The 15,342-nt window shown below is 40.1% G+C and overlaps 1 protein-coding gene across 3 annotated transcripts in view; it reads right to left on the bottom strand.

Moving 5' to 3' along the window:
• Positions 1–7,658: 7,658 nt before the first annotated feature.
• The window catches only part of acvr2ab (activin A receptor type 2Ab), an 86,586-nt gene continuing 78,902 nt past the window's right edge, over positions 7,659–15,342 (bottom strand). For all 3 annotated transcript variants that reach the window (XM_082136162.1, XM_082136163.1, XM_082136164.1), the window contains 6 exons: positions 12,765–12,908; positions 11,978–12,123; positions 11,403–11,517; positions 10,972–11,110; positions 10,765–10,895; positions 7,659–9,540 (listed from right to left, as the gene is read on the bottom strand). In XM_082136162.1, the coding sequence (XP_081992288.1) occupies positions 9,346–9,540; positions 10,765–10,895; positions 10,972–11,110; positions 11,403–11,517; positions 11,978–12,123; positions 12,765–12,908 (870 nt within the window). In that variant the 3' untranslated portion in view covers positions 7,659–9,345. The remainder of the gene's footprint in view (positions 9,541–10,764; positions 10,896–10,971; positions 11,111–11,402; positions 11,518–11,977; positions 12,124–12,764; positions 12,909–15,342) is intronic.

The following is a 15,342-nucleotide window of genomic DNA, read 5'->3' as shown; positions in this document are numbered from 1 at the left end:
GATGTGAGTTCTGCCTACTCTCTGTCAGTGTAGTCCATTCTGAAACGCATTCGAAAATGAACTAACTCAGCGAATACTCAAACAGGCATACAGATACACAGGCATGAAGCTTGAATTATCTTCTTTTAAATGAAGTAATTTTTATAAAAAACAAATATTCTCAGTTTATGTAATATGTATGAAAAGAGAGAGATGTCAGTCGTTCTCATCTCATCTCATTAAGTTTTAATGTGACCCCGCCCACGGAGAGCGCGCGCTATTCAAACGCAAATTATCTGAGGCGATCCATGCGAACGTGAACGCCCCCATCAGCTGGATAACACACACCGCGAGTTCACTTTCAGACTCATGTACTTTCAGACTCATGTACTTTACGACTCTGTGAGGAATAATACTATCTTAATAATAATCCTGGAAAATTTACCTCAGAAGTGCTGGAAGTTTCATTTCGAGGATCAAGATCCGGCTGAGGAATAGGTCAGTTAAATATTTGCTTTGATCTAATCGCAAGTGTCTGTACACGCAAAAAGACTGTTTAAATATGAATCGCGTTTCTGTGTGTGAATGAATGAACGCACATATGCGCGCTGTTGTGTAGCTACAGCTGGCAAAAAATACTGTTTAAATATGAATCGCGTTTTTGTGTGAATGAATGAGCAGCTTTTACCAAAGTCTATTGCTATACAGAGATGAGTAAAAATCGGATAGTTTATAAAGTTTTTACTGTAAAATACTGCCACATCAAATAAGCTTATAATGTTGCCAATTTCTGCTTGTTATATATATATATATATATATATATATATATATATATATATATATATATATATATATATAATGTATGTATATGTGTGTATATGTGTATGTTTTGTCAAAAATAAAGTAATCAACTAAGATGTTATTATAGGCCTAGTGTTTGTTCCAATGTAGGCTATATTCAAACTAATGAATCCTTAAATTTGAAATATGTATGATAAAATGTATACTTTAGTTTTTACAAAGAAAGATTACACTGGAAATATTGTTAATTTTAATTGTTGTTGTAATTGTATAACCTTTTTAATAAAATAGCAAATATATATATATATACAAGGATAGATCTTAAAAGGTCAATATAAGCCTTCTCTTTAAATTATTTTTATTGTGCTTTATTAGTGACACATTTGGGTAGATAATATATTCCAAAATTTTCTGAAAATACAGTGAAAACAATTAACTGCACTATTACTAGAAATGTTTACCTTGGATATTATACAATTTGCAAGCACAATTTGTAAAAAAAAACAACAACAACTGTGTTATTTAAATATATATATATATACATACATACAGTATTTATTTATTTATTTATTTATTTATTTTGTCCTTGCATTCTTTCTTGTGGCTCAGTGACACACCTGAATGAAAGGCTAATTATGGGTGTGAACTTCTCAGGTGTGAACCACTCAATTTTCATTATGGTGTTGGTCGTTTACGCCCACCCGCATATTGCCTTTCCAAACAAAAAGTGTCTTACAAAATTTAAATCAATGTATTGTTTTATGTGAATGATTAGTCAGGATGATTTTCACATCATTTTGAAGAAAAAACTCTAGGCGACAAAATGCATTATTCAGAAGTCTTATGGACACATATTTAGTGAAATATTTCTGAAATTTCTGAAATTTTCATTTTTAGTTTTTTTCAATAACCATGCATAAACATTATTCTCTCAAAAATACAAACATGTGCATACATGTTGCTCACATATTATGGTAGCCCTGTTTGTGCTAAATAGTGTAATTATACCTTTGCCATTAATATGTTTATAAGCAACTGAAAAAAGCACAAATGTAAGGGCATGTCAGAACATCTCAAGGACCCCAAAAACACCTTAGACCCCAGAGGGTTAACAATAAGTGCTTTTGAAGTAAGGGATCTAATATTCAGCAACCCAAGCTTTATCATTTGCTCATTTATATTATATCTGTTTTTTATTTGTTGAACATCAATTACATTTTTAAGCTTAGATGGGTTTGGAAGTTTTTTGTATGTCCTAATTCGGAGAACAGTCACAGTCTCTATATGATGATATCTAGGTGAAAGAGACTCTATGTGATGGGATTTATCTGACATTGGTGACGTGAGACGGCTGGCAGACGGTCGGTTTTGCCAGTCTGTCTGCTTCCTGACCTGAGCCCCAATTCATGTTTGAGCTCTAAGACTATGAGCCATATTACTAGAGAGAAGAGCAGCACCATCCCAGGAGGGATGGATACCATCTCTTTTCAACAGGTCAGGTCTGCCCCAAAAACTTTTCCAATTGTCTATGAATTCTATATTATTTTGCGGACACCACTTAGACAGCCAGCCATTGAGTGAGGACAATCTACTAAGTATCTCATCACTCCGGTGAACAGGAAGGGGGCCAGAGCAAATTACTGTGCCTGACATGGTACTTGCGAGTTCACACACCTCTTTAACATTAATTTTGGTGATCTCCGACTGGCTGAGTCGAACATCATTAGTGCCGACGTGAATAATAATCTTAGAGAATTTACGATTAGCATTAGCCAGCACTTTTAAATTTGCTTTGATGTCAGGCGCTCTGGCTCCCGGTAAACATGTGACTATGGTGGCTGGTGTCTCTGTTTTCATGTTCCGTGTAATAGAATCACCAATGACTAGGGCACATTCAACAGGATTCTCAGTGGGTGTTTCACTGAGTGGGGAGAATCTATTTGAAGTTGTAATTGGAATGGAAGAGCAGTGTTTTGTCCCACGACTACAGCGCCTCACCGTCACCCAATTGTCCTGCTGCACGGGTTCTACAACCGGAACCGAACAATGTAAAGAGTTCACTAGGCTAGTCGCATCCAAAGCAGTATCTAAATCCCTTGCACTCTTACAATTAACCTCAATTAAAGCTTTGATGCGTGTCTCTAGTTCTGAAGTCTTCCCCGTCAGCTTGACTATCTCCCTGCATTTATCACATGGAAATCCTGTGCTGACGGTGAAGGCAATGCTAAACATGTGGCATGAAGTGCAAGTAACAATAAGAGGAGAAGATGACAAGACTTACCGTGTTTGTTGACTGATCCTACTCACCTAAGTTGTTTGATGAACTCGTAAAAGGCGCGAGAAAAATAAAAATAAAAATAAAGGGCGGACGGATGGCACGCTAACAGGCTAGCAAATTACTAGCGTGTTGTGCTAGCAATAACGATTTAGATTGAAGCTAGCGATGTCAGGTTAATGTGTGACGTTGATTAAGTTATATTTAGCAGTATAAACAACGAGGAATGATAGTAAATAATGATTCAAAACAGAAAAACATGCGACGCTTACAGACGCAAACCAACGCAGCAGCAGGAGCAACGAGGCAGACAAGCAATCGATCAGCAAGCGCAATCCAATCAATCAGCAAGAGCCAATGCTTGGAGTAGGACCGAAAGATCGCTTTTCTGGAGACTCATGTTGCAATAAGCAGACCTCAAGCAATATTCCAAGAGTTAACGATGTGGTTATCAAGAACCAAACACCGGAACTGTGCCAGGGTGGCTGCGGACGCTGGGCACACCGCGGCCGGAGTGAGTGAAGCTTCCGAGGAGGAGAAGGCGTCGCTGGAACAACATGTGATTTGCTTTCTGGACAGCAAAGACATTTATGTTGACAGCGGTGACATTGAGGCTTGTCATACCCTGCCAAGCAAAAATAAAAAAAAGGCCACTCCATTGATGATAATCCGGTTCACAAACAGAAAGAAAAAGTCAGCATTCCTCAGACAGGGAAGGAAATTAAAAGGGACAGAAGTTTACATCAATGAACACCTCACCAAGAAAAACGCTGACATCGCTAGAAAAGCTTGCATACTCAGAAAACAAGATCCAGGCAACATGGGTAAGAAATTGTAAAATATTTATCAAATTACATGGGTCGACACCTGAGGCAGCGAAAGTGCTCCTCATCAGGGATATCACCGAGCTGGATAAGTTTGAAGAAGGAATGAATAAAGAGCAACATAGGCCTTCATAAGGTAACTGAATACAAACTGAACTGATCTTATCAAACGCAATAACCATGACAAACTTGGACAGAAACTTATCTGTTTCACAGGAACAACTGAACTTGGAAACTTTCAAATATACTGAACATAAACCACAAGATATTGAAAATTATATTGACCCAGATAAAAACTTTTATATTGGTACTCACAGCCAGTACGAATATTACACAGTTGAGCAGTTTAAAGAGTATATAAAAATGGATGGCACAATATCAATAATACATTTTTATGGCAGGAGTCTTATCGCAAACCTTTCAAAAATCAAACAGTGCCTAAAACAAGTGGGATTCTTTTTTTCTTTTTTTTACAGCAATTGCAATAACAGAGACTTGGCTCACGGCAGAACAACATGATTTGGTTGAGATTGAGGGATACGAACTGTTTCATATCAACAGGAAACAGGGTCCTGTTCATCAACAGGATGGGGGTTCATTATATATTGATAAAATATATCAATATAAAATAGTTTTCTTTTTTATCAACAGGGTTGGGGGTTCATTATATATTGATAAAAGATATCAATATAAAATAGTTAATAAAATGTATTTTGATGTCCCCGGAGAGCGTGGGGGTAATATAATGATGTGCTGCCATCACTCAAAACCGGCCATATGCTCACTTTTCTGGATGCAATTCACACAATGCTTGTCCCTGATCCAGATCAGGAGCCTGCTAGATTTGTGGTTATATTGGAAAATGTTAGTTTTCACCGGGCTGTTCTGGTCCAAAACTGGTTTGCCACCCATCCACAATTTGTAGTTTTGAACCTACCCCCATATTCACCTTTTCTAAATCCCATAGATGAATTCTTCTCAGCCTGGCGCTGGAAAGTGTATGATCGCCAACACTATGCCCGCATGCCGCTTCTCCAGGCAATGGAGGACGCATGTGGGGACATAGAGGTTTCCTCTGTCCAAGGTTTGATATGCCATGCTAGGAGATACTTCCCTCGATGTTTGGCAAGAGAAAACGTATCTTGTGATGTGGACGAAGTATTGTGGCCAGACCCAGCCCGGAGAAGAGATAAAGCCCCCTTAAGTAGATATAAGCCTATGAAAGACCAAAGAGCTTTAGATTTAGAACAGCAGTGTTTACATGGTATATCCAAAAAATTACTATTATGAAAGAAGTGTTTGCCATTTGATGCAAATGCTTCCTTCTGACATGTGTTTATGGCATTTGAATACAGTTTTACATTTTTAAGGACATGTGAGGCATTTTGCATTTTGTGTGTGCAGTTTTGGGAATTGTGTGTAGAGTTTTGAAAAAAGGTGACAGTTTTGAAAACGTGTGTAAGCAGTTGGAAAAACTGTAATTTGTATATAAATAATATATGGGAGGTGTCAAAAAACTGAAAACCATTTATTTGCTAATGACACTAATTTAATCTGTTCTGGGGAAAATTTGGATCAACTCTTGGATACAGTGGAAAATGAATTTTTGGCAATCAAGCAACAAATTTACACAAAACACTTATGATAAATGACATTGAAATAGAAAAAAGTATTTCTGGGAGTAATAATTGATGAAAAATTATGTTGGAAACCACATATACATTATATTAAGGCCAAAATATCCAAATCAGTTGCAATACTGTATAAAACCAAATACCTATTAAATCCACGCTCATTGTACACGTTGTATTGTTCCTTCATACTTCCATATATTACCTATTGTTTGGAAGTGTGGGGAAACACTTACAAAATGAACACTGAACCTATATTCATACTTCAAAAGAGAGCCTTAAGAATTGTAAATAAAACCACTTATAGAGCACCAACTAATCCTCTTTTCATCAAACTAAAAACACTCAAATTTAGAGATATTGTTGACTTTAAAACTGCACAAATTATGTATAAAGTAAATAATCAACAGCTATTGAAAAATATCCAAGGGTTGTTTCAAATGAGAGCATCGAGGAACTTTTGTATTTCAAAAGACACTTATGAGAACAAGTGCTAAATATCACGGCATTACAACCAAAGGAGTTAATTTATGGAACAACTGCAGTGAAGAGATGAAATCATGTACAACAATGAGCAATTTAAAAAAAAACATTTAAAATAAAAATATTGAATGGATACGAAAAGGACTTGAGGCGTTAGTATTGTATACTGACTGTATGGTTTCTGGGATTATATACTAAGTCTAGTTTGGATGGGTTATAATTCGGATTGATATAGATAGATGGAAACGAAGAAGATAGATGGAAATGTGAATGTGTTTGCATGAAGGTATGCATCTGTGTCTGTGTATACATGTGTTTCGGTGAGTGTAGGTACTGTAAGTAGATATAAGGTGAATCTGTATGTAAAAATATAAAGCATTTACTTGTTTTGTATTTAATTAAGGATAAAAGAAGAGAAAGGGGGTAGGACCAGAAAAAATTTTTTTTGAACTTCTTCCTCTTGTGCTGAGAAGTCCATGTCCTTATTTATATGTTATTTTAATTGTATTTTATATATATATAATATATATATTTATTTATTATGACCGCCGCTAGCGTAGCTAGCGAAAGCGGTCATAGCCTATAGGGATTGTCAAAGTTTTTTTTTTTTTTTTTTGTCATCTACTGAATTTTTCGTTAACGATACCAGGGACACCGAAACACCGGGGAACATGAAATTTGGTGGGCATGTAGCCCCACTAGGCTTTTACGGAAAAATTTCGTTTGCACAGACACATGCACAGACACACACATGTACGCACGCATACATACACGCACAGACACGAACACACAGACACACACACAGACAGACATGCACATACTATTACTTTTTTTAGGTATATACATAAACACGCAATACAGCCAAATTGCTCCACGTCATTTATTTTTGTGGAAAGCCAGTGCAGGCCTGAGCGGCGGTCATATTTTGTACCGCCATGCGGTACATCTAGTTCTTTACATGTTCAAAAGAAACAGACCTCAAGTTCGGGCTTAAAATATAATTCAATGATTTCAGGTATCGGCCAGGTTCGAGCTTCAGTTTAAAGCCAGTGCAGACCCAGTATTTCCCATATTTTATGTAAGTTAGCTTTATTTACTGTAATTATTTTATAATTAATTTAGCCACTGTATTAAATGAATACCTAGGGTTGAGTTTGTTTTCTTCTAAGATAGTCAAAAAGATTCTTATATCTTAAAACAATAAAAATAAACATCCTCTACCAAGCTTGTATTTTTATAGTTTATATTCTAATGCATTTTCAGTTATATATAATTTTTTTATGGAGCTGTTTTATTACTCATTTTGACTATTTTTGATTAGAAGTGTCCATGTTAATGAATTTAATAACACTTTTTATAAATCATTGTTTTTAGCAAATAGAGTACAGTTTTTATGACCTTTTTTGTGGAAGAATTATATATACAGGCCCCGTAATGTGTACCGGTATTATAGTAAATAGGCTCAATAATGATTGAATCATTATTGATTTTGTGATTATTTAGTGGTGAATAAGTCAATCATCTTCATTCATTAAAGAAAAAGGAGAATAAAGAAAATGTCTTTATATTAAAAAAAGGAGAGAGAATCACATGTATAATCAGTGACTTTGGGCCTGCAAACATAAAGACAATAAAAAGTTTTATAAAATACTCAGCATCACAATGTTTTGGAATAATTTCTTTATAAATGACTGTTTTTGATTAGTGACACCAAAAAGAACAGAGCAACATCATGCTAGTCTAATAATTTAAAACCAACAATAATATTTACATTATTCATTTCCTGTACACGTGTTTTGCTGGGGGATTTACAGATTGATCTGAAATGTCTTTAACAAACCCATTTTTCACCCAACAGTTGGTTTGTTTGTTAACACATTCAATAACCTCCATTTGTTTTCACAGTACTGAGAATTTGTCACATTATTAATGAAATAAATAGAAGCTACAGTTGCAATTGCTGCTGCATGTCGGTTGCATAATTGCTGTGAGTTGAGCAGAATCCTGCCTCCCTGAATACTGCTGTAGTGTTTCAGAAAGATGATGAAAGAGACGCTTTACAGCGGCAGGAGAATGTGGCGTTATACAGATTTTACAGCCCTGAAAGATGTGATTGCGTACAGACACTGTCATTAAAGGGGCCTATCATCATTTATCTTGCTCCCCCTGAAGGTCCACTTATAATGCATGTCAAGGTTTTTATCCTACTACACTTTTGTCTTCAATGTAAACATCTCTTCACGTGTGAGTAAAATGAGTGTGTCTGCTGTGGGTTCAGTCTAGTTTTTAACTGCTAACAGCCTCTTTGTGAAGATTCATAAATCAATCTGCACAGAAATGTGTCGCTCAGACTGAAATGATCAGGGATCTTGTTGGAAAACATGAGCTGCTTGTTTCTAACTGAAGGCTCTGCTGCGCCACGGCACAAGCTTTTACACACTTAACCACATTTTACTCTCCTTGTAATTTCTGCTGGTGATCAGACTGTTAGACATCATGACTGGGAGGCATTTAACGTGTTCATACATTGATGTTCACATCAGAAAGTTGAAGTGCAGAACGAGTTGTTTTCACAGCATGGGGTTAAAATGAACTCTCCAGCTCTCCATTCCTCACATTAAGCCACACAAATAAAAATATGAGCATAAACACAATGTGTCAGTGCAGTTTCGCTGCAAATGATGTGTCAATAACATGGAAAATTGTGTTTAACACAAATGTAAAATACATTTACACAAGTGGTAATAATGTCTGGCTAGTACATTTTCCAAATTCATCCACTATTGGCAGACGTTATTATTGGACCCTGGATTCTGTGATTCAGTAACGCGAACATCTCCTCATGATACGACCCCTTCAGAAGAGTTTTGTGATGGCATGAAATGAAGCACAGATGTGAAAGGCAGAAACACTACCGTGTGTTACAGCTACTCGTCTCGCCTCTGTAGCAGCTGCTCAGATAAAAGCACGAAAAATCAAAATGAGGTATTCCTGTTTAAGGAGGTTTATGGTTATTTCAGCACTAATTCCTTGTGTGTGATTCACGGCTGAACGGCAGACATTCAGAATTGTCTCGTATTGGCATGACTGTAATGATTTGCAGAAACGAACAGCAAGTGCAGTCCAGAGTTTTGCCCTTTTTATACTAAAATCACATGAGTTGGTGTTCTTACAAAACAGAAAAGTCTTTCCTTTATGCATAAAAGACGTTTTGGTGCAAACACAGATGTCCGTGTGTCATGAGTTCCTTGAGTTTTTCCACTCATTTTGCACGGAACAATTAAACTTGAGTCCGCTTTTCTCTCTCACATGTCTTTCACACGCCGCAATACGATTGGCTGAGAGAACAGCATCATAGGCTGGATTCTTTAGGGGGGAAGTCCAGGTTGGTAACCATGGTGACGACAGAGAGGATGTCGTCGGGGGCGATGAGGTTGGTGTTGCGTTGCATTGAGATGATGCGTTCCTCGACACATCCCGCAGACAGACGAGCCTCGGCCTCGTGATCCCAACACTCCTCGATCGTCTCGCAGAGCATCGCCAGACCCTACAGGACGAGAACCAATCAGACTTCACTGATCAGCAGGATCTCAGATCTTCCTACGAGCATCTGGAGCTTCAGTGGGAGCAAGAAAATCTGAACAACTGTATAACATTTTTAAAAAAGAATCGCAAAATATATAATTTAATAATAAAAAGTCATATATTTCTTCCATATTTTTTATAACTTTACTTTGTATTTCTCAAAATACAGTAACTTTCTCTAACTACTAACTACTTTTTACGAACAATACCTCACTAAAACAACTGATTTTTTTTCGTTATTCGATAAAGCTGAATTCTAGTAAAATATAGATATTAAGTGAAAAACTATTTTTGTGTGTGAGTGAGAGAAAGAGAGTGTGTGTGTGTGTGTGTGAGAGTGTTGAGAGAGTGAGCGTGTGTGTGTGTGAGTGAGTGTGTTGAGAGAGAGTGTGAGTGTGTGTGTGTGTGTGAGAGAGTGTGTGTGTGAGTGTGAGAGAGGGAGTGAGTGAGTGTGAGAGAGAGTGTGTGAGTGTGAATGTGTGTGTGTGAGAGAGTGTGTTGAGAGAGAGAGTGTGTGGGTGTGAGTGTGTGTGTGTGAGAGAGAGTGTGTGAGTGTGTGTGAGTGTGAGTGAGTGAGTGAGTGAGTGTGTGTGAGTGTATATGTGAGTGAGTGAGAGAGAGAGTGTGTGTGTGTGTGTGTGTGTGTGTGTGTGTGTGAGTGTTGAGAGAGTGAGTGAGTGTGTGAGTGAGTGAGTGAGTGAGTGAGTGTGTGAGTGAGTGTGAGAGAGAGTGTGAGTGTGTGTGTGTGTGTGTGTGTGTGTGTGAGAGAGTGTTGAGAGAGTGTGTGTATGTGATTGTGTGAGTGTGAGAGAGAGAGTGTGAGTGAGAGTGTGTGTGGGAGTGTGTGTGTGTGTGTGTGTGTGTGTGTGAGTGTGTGAGAGTGTTGAGAGAGTGTGTGTATGTGATTGTGTGTGTGTGTGTGTGTGTGTGTGTGTGTGTGTGTGTGAGAGAGAGAGTGTGAGTGTGTGTGAGTGTGTGAGAGTGAGTGTGTGTGTGTGTGTGTGTGTGTGTGTGTGTGTGTGTGTGTGATTGTGAGTGTGTGTGTGTGTGAGTGAGTGTTTGTGAGTGTGAGAGCGTGTGAGTGTGAGTGTGTGTGTGTGTGTGTTTGTGAGAGAGTGTTTGTGAGAGAGTGTGAGTGAGTGTGAGAGCGTGTGTGTGATTGTGAGTGTGTGTGTGTGTGCTCTACCGTATGTTTTAGCCAGTCTTCTCTGAATATCGGTCGTAGTTTCTTATGCACAACGACGTCCTGCATGTCCTCCAGAGACGGATGAAGACCCGCCTCCTCCTCGAACGGCAGAGAGAACTCATCCACAGGACCTGAGAGAGACACACACACGGTCACTACCAGTTTACACACACACATCTCGTGAGTCTCTGAGTGAATGAGCTTTACCGTCGGCTGCTGTACATCGCGTGGCCAGTTCCCACAGCACCAGACCCACTGCGTACATGTCGATTCTGAGGAACGCGTCGCGCTGGAAACTGATCGCTCCCTCCAACACCTCAGGAGCCATGTAGCGTCGTGTTCCCACCTTTAACACACACACACACACACACACACACACACACACACACACACACACACACACACACACACACACACACACACACACACACACACACACACACACACACACACACAACAACTGCTGACGGAACCTTCACCAGCATTATCATCAACAATCAGCTAATACTTTAAATCTGTCACAAATAAGGACTAGTCAGAGTCAACGAAGGTCTGCAATTAATTGTTTTGTGGGGGAATGAAATTACTTGCACCAACAACAAAAAAAATCATACTTTTTTTTAAGCACATACACTTACCTGTCCGTGTGTGTCACCTGTAGATTTCCCTGCCTCAAACTTCAGCGCCAGGCCAAAGTCGGCCATACAGGCGGTTAAATCGCTCTTCAGTAACACATTCTTACTTTTGATATCTCTGAGAGAGAGAGGGAGAGGGAGAGGGAGAGAGGGAGAGGGAGAGGGAGAGGGAGAGAGGGAGAGGGAGAGAGAGAGGGAGAGAATAAAAATGAGTAACCTGTACAACAAATAATGACACACACTGCCATCTGACTGGGGGCTGCAAACCAGTTCTGGGGGTCCGTGAAAAAGTTTAGAGAAAAATAGTGTAAATAAATAAAAGTAAATAAATAAGTAAACATATAAATAATTATATAAATAAATAATTCCTCTAACAGTACATTACTATGAGTAGAAATTGTAATTTAATTTAACTAAACTAAATATTTTGCAAATAATATTTTACACATATTTATAGTACACATTTTTTACAGTATACAGTCTTTATACAGGAAACTATATTGATGACTATTCAAAATGAGGATGGGGTCCTCACACGAGAATGATCATATCCGGCCCTCTAAAACACTGATCTGTACCTGTGTGCAATGGCAGGCTTGTGTCCGTCCTTCAGGTTGGGTATGTCCTCATGTAAATACGCCAAGCCACGCACAAACGTTTGCGCTATCAGGCACAGCTCATTCCAGGACACAACATTAGCCTTCAGGAAGTCCGTCAACGAGCCCTGAGTAAACACACACGCGCACGCACGCACACACACACACACACACACACACACACACACACACACACGATATCATCAACACTCAATCAGTCTCTGTCAGTTGTGCAACATAGTAAGGTCATGTGACAGTAATGTAGAATGCTACTGTTTAACATGTCACCATAAAATCAAAACTAATCATTCTTATTTTTTTATGTATTGCAATGTTTATCGTAAATTATTTATCCTTGAACATAATTATTTTTTACATTCATGTGCCTCGTAATCTTCAATCAAAAACAATAACCTCCCCTTTCCCTCGCAAAACAACATCTCATCACAACAAATTATCAAAACAACAACAATCCAATCAGTTCCCGATGGACAAAATCAAGTCCCGCCCTACATTTTTTCTCCTTCCAGAAGTAGTTTCACTCAGATATATTTCCCAATAGGGAAGAAAAGATCACAATTTCCATTTCATACTAAATATAAAACATTTATCATTGTATACTGTGTACTACACATTTGTTCAATATTTGGAATTAAACACTGTACAGTATGCAGTAATCACCATACACTAATATCAATTGTGAGTGTAGCCGATGACAAACACTTACATGATGATGTTCACAGGTGTGTGTGTGTGTGTGTGTGTGTACCTTCTCATGGTACGCTGTGATGAGCCAGAGCTCTATATCCACTCCGCTTCCTCTTTTTTCTGCTCCAATGAAGTGAAGGATATTTTCATGCTTCATTCCACTCACACTATAAATCTCATATTCATTCTGCCATGACTGCTTATTCTGAAAGAGATCACAAACAAAAACTTGCAAAATTACCCACATTTAAAGTTATATGACTATTTATAAATAGTTAATATGCACAATAACTTAGTTCTTGAAGTGGGCCAGCACTTCTACACTTTAATCTGTAGCGGACCCTCACTTTATTACTTCTCACATGTTGCCAGTACTCTGACTGCCCACACCGAAACATAGAATCAGGGCCAGGCTATTCATTAATTGTACACATCATGAGTTCAGACCTTTTATGTGCTGTACGAACTGAACAGACCAATTATCTGCGTAATATAACAAAAAAATTTTTTGTTTCATTTTGAATTAATGGTGCGCGGATCCCCGTAAGGAGGTTCACGCTCCAAAAATTCCCCACTGCTCTTCTCCCCACTGCTCTTCTCCCCACTGCTCTTCTCCCCACTGCTCTTCTCCCCACTGCTCTTCTCCCCACTGCTCTTCTCCCCACTGCTCTTCTCCCACTGCTCTTCTCCCCACTGCTCTTCTCCCCACTGCTCTTCTCCCACTGCTCTTCTCCCCACTGCTCTTCTCCCCACTGCTCTTCTCCCCACTGCTCTTCTCCCACTGCTCTTCTCCCCACTGCTCTTCTCCCACTGCTCTTCTCCCCACTGCTCTTCTCCCCACTGCTCTTCTCCCCACTGCTCTTCTCCCCACTGCTCTTCTCCCACTGCTCTTCTCCCCACTGCTCTTCTCCCCACTGCTCTTCTCCCCACTGCTCTTCTCCCCACTGCTCTTCTCCCCACTGCTCTTCTCCCACTGCTCTTCTCCCCACTGCTCTTCTCCCCACTGCTCTTCTCCCACTGCTCTTCTCCCCACTGCTCTTCTCTCACCACTGCTCTTCTCTCCCCACTGCTCTTCTCTCCCCACTGCTCTTCTCCCACTGCTCTTCTCCCACTGCTCTTCTCCCCACTGCTCTTCTCTCCCCACTGCTCTTCTCCCCACTGCTCTTCTCCCCACTGCTCTTCTCTCCCCACTGCTCTTCTCTCACCACTGCTCTTCTCCCCACTGCTCTTCTCTCCCCACTGCTCTTCTCCCCACTGCTCTTCTCCCCACTGCTCTTCTCTCCCCACTGCTCTTCTCCCACTGCTCTTCTCCCCACTGCTCTTCTCCCCACTGCTCTTCTCTCCCCACTGCTCTTCTCTCCCCACTGCTCTTCTCTCCCCACTGCTCTTCTCCCCACTGCTCTTCTCCCCACTGCTCTTCTCCCCACTGCTCTTCTCTCACCACTGCTCTTCTCTCCCCACTGCTCTTCTCTCCCCACTGCTCTTCTCCCCACTGCTCTTCTCTCCCCACTGCTCTTCTCTCCCCACTGCTCTTCTCCCACTGCTCTTCTCTCCCCACTGCTCTTCTCCCACTGCTCTTCTCTCCCCACTGCTCTTCTCCCCACTGCTCTTCTCCCCACTGCTCTTCTCTCCCCACTGCTCTTCTCCCCACTGCTCTTCTCTCCCCACTGCTCTTCTCCCCACTGCTCTTCTCTCCCCACTGCTCTTCTCCCCACTGCTCTTCTCTCCCCCACTGCTCTTCTCCCCACTGCTCTTCTCCCCACTGCTGTTCTCCCCACTGCTCTTCTCCCACTGCTCTTCTCCCCACTTCTCTTCTCCCACTGCTCTTCTTCCCACTGCTTTCTCCCCACTGCTCTTCTCCCTCTGCACTGCTCCTCCACAGACCCCTCTGTCAAGCTCCTGAAGTATGCAGACGCCACCACACACATCAGCCTCATCCAGGACGGTGACAAGTCAGCTTACAGACAGGAGGTTAAAGAGCTGGCAGACTGGTGCAGGATCTTAACACACTCAAAACAGCGGAGATTATTGTGGGCTTCAGGAGAAACACCCCAGCATTATTCCCACTCAACATCACAGAGTCATTCAGGTTCCTGGCCTCCACCATCTCTCAGGACGTGAAGTGGGACACTCACATTGACTCAGCCTTGCAGAGACTGTTCTTCCTTCTCCAGCTGAGGAAGTTCAGCCTGCGACAGGAGCTACTCTGCAGTAGGGCTGTACTCAACCAAAGAAAATCTTGGTCGACTGAAGTCCTGAAATTTTCGACTAAAAATCGACTAAAATTGACAACAACAAAAAAAAGTGAAATTAATTAGATGCGCACTGTGCGCAGTACTTGGTAGCCTTGTTGTCCGCCTAAATTAATTATAAATAAACATAAAAAAAACTAGTAGGCTATTTGCAGTATATTAAATCGTTTTTGACCTAATTATTTTGCACTGAAATGAGTCTGACACTCGAGTCTGTCGGCTCTGACAGCGTTGCATCACGTGCACCTGCGCAATATCATAGCTTATGATTTCCGAAAATAGTACTATGTTGTCAACTAGTGATGATATCACAAGAACTGTTGAGGAATATGCAACATAATTTAGACAATTATTTTTGTCATATGTTATAATAATAAGTTATAACTG

Source organism: Leuciscus leuciscus (assembly GCF_965113295.1).
Source record: "Leuciscus leuciscus genome assembly, chromosome: 14".
Lineage (NCBI taxonomy): Eukaryota > Metazoa > Chordata > Actinopteri > Cypriniformes > Leuciscidae > Leuciscus > Leuciscus leuciscus.
The sequence above is the reverse complement of the archived record's forward strand: the minus strand, read 5'-3'. Positions and strand labels throughout refer to the sequence as shown.